We start from the raw sequence: 17287 nt of genomic DNA on the forward strand, positions 1-17287 counted from the left end.
CTGTGAAGACAGAAAGGAGAAATATCCACTATGGTGGGTTCATCCTCAAAAGGAGGAGCACACAAAAACAGAAATGGCTCTGCTGAGATGCCAAGTCTGGGAAGAAGAGCACAAGGAGACCACATGCAGGGAGCTAGAATTTTAAATTCAGATGAGGCAGAGACCACATTGGGAGAAATTGAGTAGAAATCTGAAAGAATGTCAGCGGAAAACAGTGCTGATGAGGGAGCTTGGAGAATGACCAGTGATGGCCTAAACCCCTCCTTTTGCTGAGTGAAAATTGTATGGCCAGAGGCAGCCGCAGGAGACCCTAGCAGATGACGAGGAGTATCTTGCCCCACCCTGTGAAAACAGAAGGAACGTGGAAGGAGTATCACTAAGGCTCCCTGTTGTCTTGGTAAACAGAGTGCCACGGGCTTTCCTCAGTGATGTGAGGAGGTTCTAAAGCCTATTCCTGCTAGAAAACAGCAGTGACAGGAAGAGAACCAGACACTGGAAGTGGTGTGGTGAGGAGAAAGGGCCTATAGCAGGTTACATCTTTTCTCCATGATATGGTGATCCCAGATGTAACTATTTCTTATAACATATCCTTGAAATGTACTGGGCTAAGATAACTGTGGCGTGGCAGGTGGGTGAGGTGCTGTGAAAACTCCTCCTGGAAGTGAGCTGCATCTGGACTGAGACGTATGAGCAGGCATGCAGGCCCCTGGAAGTCATGCTCACAGGCTGTTATAAGGGACAGTTCCTGCGCTGAGCTTCCCATGCTGGCGTGGTCCATAAGCTCCCGCTTATTCTCATCACCAGTGGTTGAGTGTGTCTTCTGTGGGCTGGGAAGCCACACATAGGTGGTGGGAAGGTCCCTGATGAAGATGTGTTTGATGCTGTAATGTCGATACACTGTTTCCTGTCCTGCATCCTTATATAAAGCTAAATAAAACTGGTGCCAGATTCCAGTCTATTGTGACACGTGAGTGTGAACGTCAATCCCTTAGACCACTGCTGGCTATGCAGAATGAGCATTGCAGAAGTGGGGTTGAGGGTAGAGGACTCTGTGGGACATTTAGTCATAACAATACTAGAGGATCCTGCAACAAGGGTAGGGAGACATTTCTTGGGTGTTGCTGTCACTTTTCCTCCTCCAATGTGCTTGATTTCTGAATTGGTAATATCCCAAAGTTATCTTTTTCTTGCTTAAAAATGGATCTGGGAAACTCCAGAAATGAATTACAATTAAGTAGAGCCCAAATAAATCTTAGAGTCTTCTGTAAAGTCAGAAAAAGCTCTGAGTTGATAAGCCATATTAAATATTTCATGTGTATGCTATTTAATCCATATAATAATCCTATCAAAAGACTTCTATTTTTATCCTTCTTTTACAGATACGGAAAGACTCCTTTCAAAAAAGCAAGAAATGTGAATATTAACTAAACTTGCAACAAGGCCTTAGAACATGGGTGACTTTAATATTCGTTTACAAAATACATAGCACAAGTAAGAAAATTCTAAAAAAGAAAATAGGGGTGACTGCCTAGCCACATATTACAATGTACCATGAAATGGAATTGTTGAAGTGAGGTGCTAACAAAATAAATAGCCAAATCAAGTGAACATAGATGACACATTGTGAAAAATAACCAAGCTTAGATTATTTTGAAAATTATATTGAATTATTATTATTATTATTTTGAGATGGACTCTTGCTCCGTCACCAGGCTGGAGTGCAGTGGTGCAATTCTCCTACCTCAGGTTCAAGCAATTATCTTGCCTCAGCCTCCCAAGTAGCTGGGATTCCAGGCACCCACCACCACACCTGGCTAATTTTCGTATTTTCAGTAGAGATGGGGTTTCACCATATTGGCCAGGATGGTTGAACTCCTGACCTTAGGTGATCCGCCTGCCTCGGACTCCCGTGAGCCACCGTGCCTGGTCAAAAACTTGATTAAAAAAAAAAAAATGACCAGATCACATGGCAAAAGGCCACAAATGTTGGGGAAACCAGTTGTACAGGAAATAAACAAACAAAAGCAAGACCCTTGCCTTATATTACAACCCAAATGGATTCCACATGGATTGAGGAACTGCATGTAAAAACTAAATGAAATAAAATTAAAATACACACACCAATAATACAAAAATGAATATAAAATTTCTTCCTACTCATGAATTAACTTTCTGGAAACCTCTGTGGCAAAAGGAAATCACAACTGATTAGCTTCACAATGTACAGAATAAAGGATAAAGACACCAAAATTAAAATTAAACCTATGATGGGAGAGGTACACGTTAATAGGCAGACAGGTAATAAGCAAGGATGATAAAATATTCATGGTAGAATCTAGGTAGTGAGTGTGTAGGTGTGCACTGTAACAAATGTTTGAAAACTTTTGTAATAAAATGTTTTAGAAAAAGTAAACCTACGAAGTTTTGTACATGTGTCTTTTTGTATGTTCACTAAAATATAACAAAGACCTGTCTCAAAAAAAAAATCACTGACATTTAAGCACAACAGTCTTAGTAACAATGGGCGATGCTCACTTCTTTTTTTGTTTTTATTTTATTACTATAATAATTATTATTTTTTGAGACAGAGTTTGGCTCTGTCGACCAGGTTGGAGTGCAGTGGCGCAATCTCGGCTCACTGCAAGCTCCACCTCCCGGGTTCACACCATTCTCCTGCCTCAGCCTCTCAAGTAGCTGGGACTACAGGCGCCCACCACCTCGCCCGGCTAATTGTTTGTATTTTTAGTAGAGACGGGGTTTCACTGTGTTAGCCAGGATGGTCTCGATCTCCTGACCTCATGATCTGCCCAGCTTGGCCTCCCAAAGTGCTGGGATTACAGGTGTGAGCCACTGCGCCTGGCGATACTCGCTTCTTAAACCCACTGAGGTCTTTGTTCAAGTGTCAACTTTTCAGAGAAGCTTGCTCTAACCATCCTATCAAGAATAGCAGTTACCCCATACTCCTTATCCCCTGGCTCTGTTTTATTTTTCTTCATGCATACCATATGTTTACTTGTCTATTATTTATCTCTCCCAACTAAAACATAAGCTCTAATGGAGTAAGAATTCTCTTTGTTTTGTTCACTGCTTTATTTCCAGGGCCTAGAACATTGCTTAGCACATAGCAACTCCTCAACAAATATTTAGTGAATAAATAAATGTCAAATTGTTTTCTACTTACTGTATCTTGCCCACTCAGGATCTTTCTTCCTCACAGTTTCAATGAGATGCCTGCAAATAACTCTTCTGCTTTTCTGCAGATGGCATGCATTCTCATGGGTTGCTTACTTATTTCTATTTGTCCTCCATTTAAAAGTTCACAATCTTTTCCATTTCATGACTTAATGTTCTTGACTTTTACTTCCTGGTTCCCATGTGATCCCAGAATTATAAAATTATTTATGTGCCTGCCTGAGTTAGAAACAGCTCTCAGTAAACTTCACTTAATCTACATTTTTGTTCAACACTAGGGAAAAAGTTAAGCATTATGGTGTATCCACTCAATAGCATGTTATGCAGCCATTACAAAATTATGTTTTGTATTGTAATTAGAGAACAAAACATTTATGACATAAATTTCAGCAAAAACTGAAAAATATAACATTATATTTCTAGTATGAGTACAACATTATATAAGTAAAAAAATAAAACAAAATATATCAAAACATTAACAGTATATGTCTCTGGGTGTTATTATTGACTCTTTACCCCATATGCATACCTTAAACTATAATGAACATGACATTAAAGTGGGAACAATAAAATGAATTTTCTTACAAGATCATGAACCCGCTGGCAGGGGTACACAGAGTGGCAAGGAGGCAATGGAGTCCTGAACCTCCCATGTGCCACTATGGGTACTTCCCCACCATCTTTTCTCTTCTATCCAGCACAGTCTGCATCTCCATCATGAATGCTTCCCTGACAGCCCAGCCCCAGGGAACCAAACCTTCTTTGTCCTCCCCCAGCATTCTTCTTACCTAAAAGCACTCAGACATTAGTCAAAACTCCCTGATATTATGTATTTTCATGTATTTATTCCATATCCTCCCAAATGCTATATAAGTGTTCTTAGGACAAGGACTTTGCCCTCTGTTTCTCTTTCTCCTTAGTAAAAAATTATTCAACAAATACTCCACTGATTTCATGAAATCAATTCCCTGCAGTCCGTGGGCCAGTACTTCCCAGTCCTTTACCTGAAATAAGCACCTGCCAGACTTGGAAAGAAAACAGCAGAATGGAAACAATGTTACCCGTGAAGACAGCATGGAGCAACTTTCCAGTAACTCTATATTTGATCCCAGTCCAACCTCACAGTAGCTCTGAGTCCCAGGCAAGTTATATTTTAGTGAACACACAAAGACACATGTACATCTTCATCTGTAAAACTGCATATGCTACCACTTATTTTTCAGGGTTCTGAGGATTCCAGAATGTAACGTGGGTGACTTCTCAGCACAAAGGCTGGCACACAGCAGTCCCCAGGTGAACAGTGCTGCTGATGTCACTCTATAGTAGTCTCTCTTCCTTTAGCTATGAGACAGGCTGTCACTTCCCTTTTGGTGTTACTGAGTTCTTCCTTGATCCACTTAACCTGTGTTTCCTAGGCCATACCAGCCAGGTCATTAATAATAAATTGAGATTATTTGGCTGGTATACTTATCTGCCTCTGTGGAATCTGTGACTGCACTCAAAAGTCTCACCCACCCAGTAACTCTTGGAGTTGTCCCCACGGCATGACTTATGTAAGCTATAAATACTCTTCTTCCCTGTCACATAAACCATCTTTTTTTTTTTGTTAGGCGGAGTCTCCCTCTGTTGCCCAGGCTAGAGTGCAGTGGTGCGATCTTGGCTCACTGCAACCTCCAACTCCTGGGTTCAAGCGATTCTCCTGCCTCAGCCTCCTGAGTAGCTGGGATTACAGGCACTCGCCGCCAGGCCCAGCTAATTTTTGTATTTTTAGTAGAGACGGGGTTTTACCATGTTGGCCAGGCTGGTCTCAAACTCCTGACCTCAAGTGATCTACCCTCCCTCAGCCTCCCAAAGTGCCGGGATTATAGGTGTGAGCCACTGTGGCTGGCCACATAAAGCATCTTGTTTCCCTCTTCTGCCCAGTATGCTAAACAGGTCTCCTATCACACTGCCTGGGAAACCATCTGAGAGGTGCACACTCCTGCCATCGCTTCTGAGACTGAAGGAAAAAACTTGTTTCTTACAAAGTTAGGGGAACCAAAGATGAATGCATGATACTGCAAAGATTTTGCTGAAAAGAGCTTTGTTTTCTTTTTAATCTATAGCATCTTCTATCTAAAAGTGATAGATATTACCAAAAATTGCCCTTCTCTCAATGGCTCAGGCTTCCTTAGTGAACCAAGCTGTTCTGCTGGGGGTCCTCACCCTTAGGCTCTTGTACAGTTAGATTGCTGGTGGGGCTACTAGACTGGCTTTTAGACATGCCTGGATGTGTCTTAAATAAGATTTAAAAGTTATTTAGTATGACTTTTATTGCCAGACCTCTTCCTGTCTCTCTTCCTTTGTACACTTTTTTTCTGTAGCCCAGACAATGCTGTTAAACCTTTACTTCTCCACTCATTCCATTATGGCCATTAGGCTACCTTTCCCTAACAGGGGGAAGATGATAGTGATGGAAGACAGTGGTAAACCCAGACTTTGGGGGTTCCTTGGAGCCAAGTGGCTGCATGTTACAATAAAACTAAGACACTGTTTGGAGTTCAGAAGCAGACTTTAATGCAAGGAATTCCAAAGAGAAAGCTAAACTGAAAAGAGCTGGAGGCAGAGAGCAACAGCCAGAGTATAGAGCCGAAATTATCACCCAAAGCGATGAGACGTTCTTTGGGAGGCCACGGAGAACCATAAATACATGAGAAACAGCAGGTCATCCAGAGACCAAAATGTGTGACAGAGTCGTGAACACAGAAGGCTACCTTCTTCCTTTCATGGCCCTTTCCAGTATGTATGAGGCTGACCTTTGACTCTGGGTTGACTGTAGTAGTAGAGAACTGGCTGGGGTGGTGTACAGAGGTGGTGGCAAAGAATCCACACTGCAGCATCATCGGGGAAACAACAGAGGGCCAGGTCTCCGGTGAGAGACTAAGGTCTGGGAAATGATAGGCTGACTGATGATGTTTCACTCTTTCACCCAGGCTGGAGTGCAGTGGTGCAATCTCGGTTCACTGCAACCTCTGCCCCCTGGGTTCCAACGATTCTCCTGCCTCAGCCTCCTGAGTAGCTGGGATTACAGGCGTCCATCACCATGCCTGGCTAATTTTTGTATCTTTAGTAGAGATGGGGTTTTGCCATGTTGGCCAGGCTGGTCTCGAACTCTTGACTTCAGGTGATCCACCCGCCTCGGCCTCCCAAAGTGCTAGCATTACAGGCGTGAGCCACTGCACCTGACCTGTCCCTAGGTTTTATTCAGGACTCCAAATGCTCCACCCTGCTAGGGAGTGCCTCAGAGCAATTAATAATGAAGTATGATTCACCCCAACAGGTTGTACAGTGAAGCAGTGCAAAAAAAAAAAAAAAAAAAAAAAAAAAAAAAAAAAAAAAAAAAAAAAAATGGAGAAAGGAAAGAAGATACAGAGCTGAGGAGTATGAGTGCCAAAGGAAGGGCCATTTCACCCTGTCCTCTCCTTGCCATCCCCTCCTGTTGCTGGACTTTAGTCTAAAGCTGCTGCAATTGCCTTCTGTAGATGAATGTGTAGATGAGTAGCTACTGTGACAAACTTAGAAAGTTTTTGGTTAACTAGTCAAAAAACCCTGGGAAACATAGATGCTCATACTGGGTACAGAAATACCGAAAATGAGGATGAAAAGAATAAACCCCCAGCAAATTAAGAATCAAGGAGGCTTTACAAAATATGCCAATAAAGGATTTTATCGTAAAGACCTAAGAAAGTCAAGAAAAATAATACATTTGATTTCTTCTTAAAACAGGGTAAAAAAAAATGATACTTGTAGTTACTCTATACATGACTCCAAAAGCAACATATCTCAAAATTAATTACCTAGACAAAGGGTCCGCAATCTTTTTTGTAAAGGGCTCATGGTAGGCAGACTTTGGCTCCAATGAGCACTGTATATTTGCATTCACAGCCTCTTACCTGTGGATTGGACCTAGTGCCTTCCGTATAACCAATACTTGGTACAGAAAGATGACAGGATGTCAATTGCATGATTAGGTTACAAGGCATCCCATCTTCCTAGTGGACTCTACTGTCTTTCCAGCTCACAGGCTCTGCCAAAGAGAGCTGTCAGGTTAGAAGGGCCCACATGGCAAGGAACTGGGAGTGGCCACTGGCCTAAAAGATGTTCTATACAGAAGGGCAATAAAAGCTAATGGAAGCCAGGCACAGTGGCTCATCCTGTAATCCCAGCACTTTGGGAGGCTGAGGCAGGCATATCACTTGAGGTCAGGAGTTTGAGACCAGCCTGGCGAACATGGTGAAACCCCATCTCTACTAAAAATACAAAAATTAGCTGGGCGTGGTGGCATATGCCTGTAATGGAGCTACTGGGGAGGATGAGGCAAGAAAATCACTTTAACTTGGGAGGTGGAGGTTGCAGTGAGCCGAGATCGTGCCACTACATCCAGCCTTGGTAACACAGTGAGACTCCATCTCAAAATTAAAAAAATAAATAAATAAAATAAATTTAACAAATAAAATAAAAGCTAGTGTAAGACACGTAAGAAAAGCACAGGTACATATATTTAAAAAATAAGAAACAGACTCACAGAAAAGCTAAAAACCAGTCATTCCAATCTATAATACTGATAATTTAATATTTGTCCAAAATAGTATCAGGATATGAGAAATCTAGAAATGACTTCTAATGAATAGCTAAAAGAACTAGAAAGATTTATCCTAGATAAAACTATCCTTAAGGTAATGTCTGGAAAGAAATAATAGAATTATTCCATGTTCTTGAGCAGGCAGGACCAAAATCAACATTCAGAAATGAGAAAATAGTAATTTCAGTTTAAGTGAGGGAAAACTCATAAACTAAAGTTGTCCATTAATGAACATAGCTTCCTTAAAAACACCTTATATAAGCTCCATCCTTTCCATGATGGCAAAACTATCAGGGATTCTCACAGACAAAGGGATTCTTACGTCAGGGGAGAAGTTGGACTCTAAGATTCTTCTCATTGTAAGTTCTTAGCATATTTTGAAATATGATATACTGGAAAACATTTTATTCTAGGCTACCTGTAGATAAAAATGGCAAACAGATAACTTAGATAATACATTACTTTGAATCATTTCAAACAAAAAATATGGAAAGTATGCAGAGTTCAGGGAAGACCATAATAATTAATGAATGGAAAAATTCAATGATGACAAAAGGGGGACAGATAATGACACATTTATCTAAATGATACATATAAGATTTCCTTCTTCCTACACGGTGAAACCCCGTCTCTACTAAAAATACAAAAACTAGCCGGGCGAGGTGGCGGGCGCCTATAGTCCCAGCTACTCGGGAGGCTGAGGCAGGAGAATGGCGTAAACCCGGGAGGCGGAGCTTGCAGTGAGCTGAGATCTGGCCACTGCACTCCAGTCTGGGCGACAGAGCGAGACTCCACCTCAAAAAAAAAAAAAAAAAGATTTATGCCAGGAAAGATACTCAGAATGATTATTTTGAAAGGAAAATGTAGTGTAGGGTAATTTAGTTATCACATTGTTTGTAAATTTCTGTCTCTCACACACACACGCACACACACAAACCATGAAATTACAGGTTGACACCATGACAAAGTGGATAATTAATTGATTAAAGGGAAGGAATCCTATTCAAATTCTTGAAAAGTCTATTTGCTTTAGTTGTAAGGTTTTAGACAATCTGATTCAGGCTCTCTTTCTCTTTCTAAAACCAGAATGCCAATTGATTAATATAAAGGGAATAAAAGCAATTTAAACGTGAACATTACTTTGTTCAGAATATTCTTGCCATCATAAGCAATATACTTCTCTCCACACTCAGACCTACAGTGGAAAGGAAAATTATTTTAAAAAGATTGCCTGTATATGTGGAATCAGAGAGGGGAATTAGAGAAGCCACCACTTAATGTTGTCAAGCTAAGGCCACCCTTAGTACCTGTCACCATGACAGGTATGATCTTGCAACTGGACCCAAATTCTCAGGACCGTGGCCACAGTTTCCTATATTCTGAGGTATTTTCAAACTGCCAAAAAATCAATTTAAAATAAACAAAGTCATATTTATAATTTTTCATAAGAGGTGTGATTTTAACTCACTCTGATTTTAAAAAGAAGTACTGCTCACTTAACTTTGGCACTAAATAAACTGAAAGAGTGAGAAATCATTTTTCTAGCCTGTCTTGGAATAGGTACACTTTAAATTTTTAACAGTTTTAGTGAAGTACAATTGACGTACAATAAAATTCCCATACACAAAGTATATAACTGTATTTTTTTTAATTTCATGGAAGAAAATGTTCTATGTTTGGTAAGTTTTGACATATGTATGCACCTGTGAAACCATTGCCACAATCAAGATAATAAACATACTCTTCACCTTCCAAAGTTTTCCTATGTTCCACTGTAATCTCTCCTGACCTCCCCCAATCCCAGTCCCCAGGCAACTGCTATTCTGCTTTTTGTCACTGTAGATTAGTTTGCATTTTCCAGAATTGGAATCATATGGTATAAATTCTGTATTTTCTCGCTTCTTTCACTCGGTGTAATTATTCTGAGATTCATCCATTTGCAAGTGTATAAACAAATCATTCCTTTTTTTAAGAGATAGGGTCTTGCTATATTGCCCAGGCTGACCTCAAACTCCTGGGCTCAAGCAATCCCTCCACCTCACCCTCCTCTGCAACTGCGACTACAGGTGCACTACCGCACATGTCTTAGATAAATTCCTTTTCATTGCTAAGGAGTCTTCCATTTGTATGAATAAACCACAATTTGTTTAACCACTTACTTGTTGACAGATATCTGGGTTATTTCCAGTTTCTGGTTATTACAAATGAAGTTGTCATGAACATTCATGCACAAGTTTTTATATAGACATATGTTTTCATTTCCCTTGGTAATTACCCAGGAGTGGAATGGACAGATCAGACGGTGAGTAACGTTTAACTTTTTAAGAAATTGCCTATTTTCCAAAGTTTTTATACCATTTTACATTTCCCCTTGCAGTGTATGAAAGTTCCAGTTCCTCCATGTCTTTATTAGCACCTGGTATTATCAGTCTCTTTATTTTTAGCCATACTAGTTGAGTATATAGTAGTATTTCATTGATGTTTTAATTTGCATTTCCCTAAAGACTAAAGGTGTTGATAGTCTTTTCATGTGCTAATTTGCCACCTACACATCTTCTCTGGTGAATTGTCTGTTCAAATTTTTTGCCCATTTTTAAACGCGGTTGTTTGTTTTCTTGAGTTTTAAGAATTCTTTCTACATTCTGGATACCAGTCCTTCAGCAGACATATGATTTAAAATTTTATCCCAGTCTGTGGCTTGTCTTTTCATTCTCTCAAACAGTTTTGAAGAGCAGAAATATTTAATTTTGACGAAGTCCAATTTATTGTTTTCTTTTATTGATTGCACTTTTGTGTCATATCTAAGAAATCTTTACCTAAACCAAGCTCACAATGTTTTCCTTTATGTTTCCTTCCAGAAGTTTTATAGTTTTAGCTTTTACATTTGGGTCTATAATCCATTTTGAGTTAATTTTCTATATGGTATGAAGTATTTCTTGAAGTTCACGTTTTTCCATCTGGACAGCCAGTGGTTCCAGCACCATTTGTTCAAAACTATCTTTACAGAAGTGACTTTGCATCTTTGTCAAAAATCATTTGCCACTGATCAATTGTCTGTCTTGACACCAAAACCACAATGTCTTAATTACTGTAACTTAGAACAAAGTTTATTTCAAGACTTCTATTTCTTCAAAGCTAATTTGGCTATTCTAGGTCCTCTGCATTTTCATAATGAATTTTAGACCCAGGTGGTCAATTTCTAAAGAAAAAAAATGCCTCCTGGAAATGTGACTGTATTGAATCTACAGTTCAATTTGGCAAGAAATAACATCTTAACTATATGGAATAGTTTCCTCACTGTGTGCTTACCAATACTCAACTGAATACCTCCGCACATCCCTGGACTTCCCTCTGGGTGCCACTCTTCTCTCCCACGCTCTGGCCTGCAAACGCTAGCTGTCTTGATCTTCTTGGACTCTCTGTTCCACCTCCTCAACTGCGTCTGGGTTTTGTAGCCTGGAAATGCTCTCAAGGCAGTAAGCTGGGGCAATCACAGGGCTCACCTCATTTATTTTTCCGCCTCTCAAAGATCATTGTCCTTCACTTCCAGATGTCCAATGTCTTCAAATCTGTTGTTTCATGTATTTTGCCCATTGTTAAAATTGTTTCAGGCAGGAAAGTAAATCTGGTCCCTGTTATTCCATCTTCTTTGGAAGTGGAATCTCAATTTTAATTTTAATGCCAAATCTGTTCTCAAAGTTATAAAATTCAAGTAAAACAGGACAAAACATAACTAGTAATTAGTATAATGTTGGTCACTATTTACTTATTTGTTCATTAACCCATTTTATCCCTCAAATATTTACGGAGTTCTATATAGCAAGTACTGAGAATCAAAGCCAGACATGTCCCTTACTCTCACAGAGCTTACAATCTAGTGTGACAGATAGACATTAATCAAATAATTATAAACAAAAATGTAACACTGCAACTGTGATAGCTGCTATGAAGGAAAAATAAGAGAATAATGCTCTGAGACCTACAAGAGGATAATTTTACGGTATTTGTTTCTGTTGAGCCTACATTCATGAGTTCAAAAATACCATTACTGTTTCTTCATGTTAAAGTCACAAAGAAATAAATTACATATACAGTGGAGAAAAAAGTATCCATTAAATAAACTTCTCAATATATGACGTATCTACTAAGTTTAAGACGATATTCTAAGTGCTCTGGGGCACACCAAAATCATGACACTACAGATCATAAGTTAAACTTCAGATTCAGTTGGACACACACAATTAGTATAAAGAAATATAAAGGTAACATATCTATATGCTATATGATAGAAAAGAAAATTTACTACATAAACATCACTTTGTCTATCCTCATTTAAAAAAAGTATTGTTTACATCAGCCTAACTGTAGAAATGTGATCAGTTCCTTTGAGAAAACAAGGCATTTATTTTATTTTGTCAAATCTTACCTAGATATCTCAGCTTGGGAATTTTTTTCTCCATCAACAGTGAAAGGAGATGCTCCAGTTAGTAATTCATACATTAGAACACCTAAACTCCACCAATCAACTGCCTATAAAACAACAATAATTTCATTTTATAGAATTATCAACTAAAATATTTTATAAGAAAGAAAAAAGGAAGGAAGCTATCTATTAGGAAAATGTTTTAAAAAATGATTTTGTACACCTCCTTCTATGTAAGGAGTATTAAATTAGCACATTCAAGAAAGACATCTAGAGAACAAATATCCAAGTATCCTCAGCACAGAAAGCGTGTTATTTCTTAAACTAGTAACCATTTACCTTGATTAATTAAAAAAATTTAAACTTGATATAAATTTTTAATATTTTAAGTAGGTGATATTTCTTTGGGCTTATGATAGGGAACTAAAGTATTCAGCTCCAGTGAGCCTTATGAAATGTCCAAAATCAAAGAACAAAAAAATGAAAAAAAAATACCACATACAAAGAAAGGTATGTTATCTTTTCCTAACTACCTAAATCAATTTTTCTTCTAGAACCTATCACACATAAACCTCAGAGTCTTCACTGATGGGAAGATCTAAAATAATATAAAATAAAATGTGTTCTAATTTGGAAACCAATTTATAAATGCAGTTACCTGAACTGAGAACATAGCAAATTATACATAATTTAAAGAATATTTTATTTTATTTTATTTTATTTGAGACAGGGTCTCACTACGTTGCCGAGGCTGGTCTCAAGCTCTTGGGGTCAAGCAATCCACCTGCCTCAGCCTCCCAAAGTACTGGGATTACAGGCGTGAGCCAGCAAGCCTGGCCTAAAGAATCTTGATGTATTGAAAATTACTTCTTTTGTAATTAGGCAAATCAGAATTTTAATAACTGTTGAACACATGAGTGTACACCAGTGAGAAATATTAACTAGATGTTAAAATTTCAAACTATTTGCTTTGAATTTCCGGGGCCTAAGTTTCAGAGAGGTGACAAAATTTATGGGCTTAGAATATTAAGAAAATACAGAGTGCTGACATACAAAACACATCAGGAAGACTAAAATCATGAGAGCAAAGGTATTTACTGAATATCTTCCCCACGCCAGGCACTATGATGAGCACTTTGCATACATTATCTAATTTAATAACTGTCAGGTTGTTCCAGGTGTGGGAAAAAATATTTATTGACTACCTATATTCTGCACCTTAGGTAGGTAGAAATTCTAGGAGTAATACAAGATTTTCTTATGTGAAAATTGGTTCCATTAGGTCTTTGAAGATAATTTTCAAATTAACAGGTATAAATTCCTACCAAATTCCCCAACAGCTTCAAAGAATATCAAGAAGCAAACTAAACCAGCAATTAAACTCTTCTATTTATACAAGCAGTTTGACTGCCATTTGAGTCAGAACCCTCAGAATGTTTTGCTGTTGGATTCAAAACCATATTCTTCAAATGACAAGAGATCAACAATCAGATTCTTAGCCCTGGGTCCCAAAACCAATAGCACACAAACTTGAAGAACGTGCTTTTAAATATATGATTAGTCATCAGGAAGGAGACCAGAGATTCTCCACGGCCAGACATCTGAACTGCATATGTGGGACTCTGAAAGGGAATGCAGGAGAAGGAAAGATGGGGAACCAAAAAATAGAACACCTTATTTGGATAAAGCTATTAATAAAACAGAAGTGTTTAAAAAATGAACAAATTTTGTACCCTTTAATACAGAAAAAATCCACGACCTAGATTTTGTAACATAATTACTTAGAAAGTTTCTTCTAGAATCTTCATTTTGCACATACAAAGGGAAGAGAGGAGGCCAAAAAAATTGAGCTTTTTAGAGGGCTTAGGAAAACAAACTTAAACTATCTAGAACTCAGGATTTTTTCTTTCTCCTAGGGTTGTTAAAATGTTTATTTCTGTTGGGAAGATAATCAACAGTCTCCAGTGTCTCTGGAAAGTTAAAGGCAGAAACTGGGAATAAGAAAATATCACTGATTCCCTTTTCATTGACCTCTCAGTGACAGCTTAAAAAGCAAATATTAACTAAAGGTAATACACATGACTATGTTTCCAAATGTTTTTCTAGGAGAAATTAAAAAATGCCAAAAAATACTGTCCAAAACCATTCATCACGACTCAAACAGGAACAACGTGCAGTTTTACATGCAGTGACAATTCTGTATTGCACTGTGGTTCAGCTGCATCCTAAAAGGCCATGGTCTCATGCAAAAATAAGTAAGTAATTTTTTTTTGAGTCACTGTCTCACTCTTGTTGCCCAGGCTGGAGTGCAATGGCGCGATTTCTGCTCACTGCAACCTCTGCCTCCAGGGTTCAAACATTCTCCTGCCTCAGCCTTCCGAGTAGCTGAAATTACAGGCACTCACCACCACGCTGGGCTAATTTTTTGTATTTTTAGCAGATATGGGGTTTCACCATGTTGGCCAGGCTGGACTCGAACTCCTGACCTCAGGTGATCCGCCCACCTTGGTCTCCCAAAGTGCTGGGATTACAGGTCCATAATTTTTTAAAAGAATGGAGTCACAGTTTGTACTCTAAGAAATAGGCTCTCTCAATGGAAATAAAATAAAAATTATTTGACTAGTTTTAAGCTCTCAACTTTAATAAGACTGTTACTCTATAAAATAAAACACAATTCTCACCAATAAAACCTTTAGAAGGGAAATCTAGAATGTCCTAACCTTTCTATTATCTTTTTCCTCCAAAATACTAGATATCATAATGTGTTCAGGAATACAAAGCAAAAGAGAAAAAAAGGAAGGTAGGACAATCAACACCAGAAAGACGGCTCTGTTGAAGAGATGACTTAAGTTGTTAATTAGGATTCTTATAGTACACTTTATAGAAATATATAAAGAAGCATCAAAAATAGAACATACCTTGTCATGTCCTGAATCTCCCCCTCTGACAATATCTGGTGCCATGTATTCAATAGTTCCACAAAAGGAATATGCTCTTTCAGTCTTGAACAAACAAACAAAAAAGGGATTTGATTTCAAGCTAGTATGACAAGTGACAAAAGAAGAAAGTTGATAATACATGTTAGTGGTTGAGATACACTATAGTGGCAAAGTACTGGTAGAATCTACCTGACAGACCCTCTCTTCACTGGAACAGACCACCATCTACTTAATATGAGTCCTGGGTATATGTTATCCCATCAGAAAGACTTCTCATGCATGAAATGGTACCATCATCCATCCATCCATCCATCCATCCATCATCCATCCATCCATCCATCCATCCTTTCCATGAATCCATTCATTCATTCTTGTTCACTTTTTGTATGTGTGTATATTTCAGTTGTTGATTTAATCTTTTTTTTTAAGAATGCAAATAGTCCTAGTAAGGCAACATGAACTGTCTAACACATTAGTTTGAATGACTTTATTAGGCAAGACTGAGAAAACACTGGGAAACCTGAAGAGGGAGGAAATACCAAATTCTAAGAAGTGGGAATAGTAAACCCAAAGATTAAAAAAGGATAAAAAATTTTTTTTCTACCTTACCATCTTGTGTCGGTTTGACAATGTTAATGTTATGTTTAACGATGGTAAACAAAACCGTCTTAAAAAAACATTATTTCTTAAAGGCAGATGTTTCTTTATTATAGAATTTTAAAAACTCAAAAGGGCTAATATATCATGCCTGAAAGTTAACCTAAAAAGTTATTTTTTAGATGATCAATTATGCAATTATGTAGCTCATTTATTATCTCAACTTAGAGTAAGCTCACAACCACCCCAAGTTAAGTGCTTATAAGATATTTCTTCTACATTTTCCATGTAATTTCTGGCCTCTCTTATAATTCATTTTAGCTTATCTGGTGCTTTGGGGGAGGAGCTGATAGGTTATACATTAAAAAATAATTATTTATTTGATAGAAATTCCAGAAGATAGAAAAATTAAGGCTTAAGTGTTGAGAAGTTCCAATCAGTGAGAATAGTAGTAAACAAAGACAAACATTTCTTAATTCTCTCAATTATTTTAAACCTTTGTCATCTTACCCATCTTGTATTTCTAAATCTATATTTGCTTCCTCCTGTGTTATTCCCTCTGGGTTCTAACTTTTAGGTCTCTGCCTAAACTTCCTAAGAGTTTATTTTCTATTTGTAAAAATATCACCAATTGTAACTTTTGAATTTTTATTTATTTGCCTACGAAGATGCATAATGCCTTAAAATAATTGTACCAAGAAGACAAACTGATGAGATTTGACAGGGGAAGGATGTACCATAAAACATATTCCAGAGTTTCTGACAGGAGCAGGAAAGACTTCAAGGTAACAATTCTGCTATGCTTATGGTTTATTATTTGTTCAAAATACAATACTTTTTTCAAGTAACAATTTTCTCAAGGAGACAACCTATTTGACATTTATGCCCATACTATAAGCAACATTAGTCATCACAGTTAAAAAAATTGTGAATGAAAATTTACTTGATTATGAACAAAACTAGCAGGAGTGGGATGTGTGCAACATACTAGCAGATTATTAATATGGAATACTCATGTGTTTTAAGTGATTAGCCAATCAAGGAGGCTTCATTGCTCCTTAGAGAAAAGGATTCAATAACACTGGATAAAAAGATGGTTTTCTTCTAAGGAGGAATCCCAATAGCAACTCAAATGCCAGACTCAAGTATTTCTCAGTAAAGACTTTGATGAATTAATTCCTAGCTTTTATTTGCCAGTGTTTTGTCCTAATCATATCTGCCTGTGACAGATAAATTCTGGTGTAAAATTACCAATGAAAACAGTTTTTTTTTCTCATCCCATACTTAGAAAGACTCTTAATGTTGGCAAATCTCCACACAAATATCTAGAAATGTTTTATTTTTAAAAAGGATTACATATTCCATTGGTAACCGCCAAAGACCAGGCTCACAAGAAAGAAAGGGGAATTCCTGGGTGCCAGCCAGGAAGTGGGTACAGAAAACCAGAGAGGTAGGCATATGACCTAGTGCTGTGGCTACACAAAGGGAGGAAAGGTGAGTTGTTACAGGTCTCAG

At 38.0% G+C, this 17287-nt stretch overlaps 1 protein-coding gene across 8 annotated transcripts in view; it reads right to left on the bottom strand.

Annotated features, from left to right (window-relative positions):
* RPS6KA5 (ribosomal protein S6 kinase A5) overlaps window positions 1-17287 on the bottom strand; it is an 82132-nt gene that overhangs the window by 41752 nt on the left and 23093 nt on the right. For 4 of the 8 annotated variants that reach the window (XM_017882316.1, XM_017882317.1, XM_017882314.1 and 1 more), the window contains 2 exons: window positions 15155-15238; window positions 12240-12343 (listed from right to left, as the gene is read on the bottom strand). In XM_017882316.1, the coding sequence (XP_017737805.1) occupies window positions 12240-12343; window positions 15155-15238 (188 nt within the window). Of the gene's footprint in view, window positions 1-11316; window positions 11501-12239; window positions 12344-15154; window positions 15276-17287 lie in introns of all 8 variants that reach the window. The other 4 variants (XM_017882321.1, XM_017882318.1, XM_017882319.1 and 1 more) reach the window with 4 other exon arrangements.

This window comes from Rhinopithecus bieti, unplaced genomic scaffold (assembly GCF_001698545.2).
Source record: "Rhinopithecus bieti isolate Rb0 unplaced genomic scaffold, ASM169854v2 scaffold_12086, whole genome shotgun sequence".
NCBI classification, from domain to species: domain Eukaryota; kingdom Metazoa; phylum Chordata; class Mammalia; order Primates; family Cercopithecidae; genus Rhinopithecus; species Rhinopithecus bieti.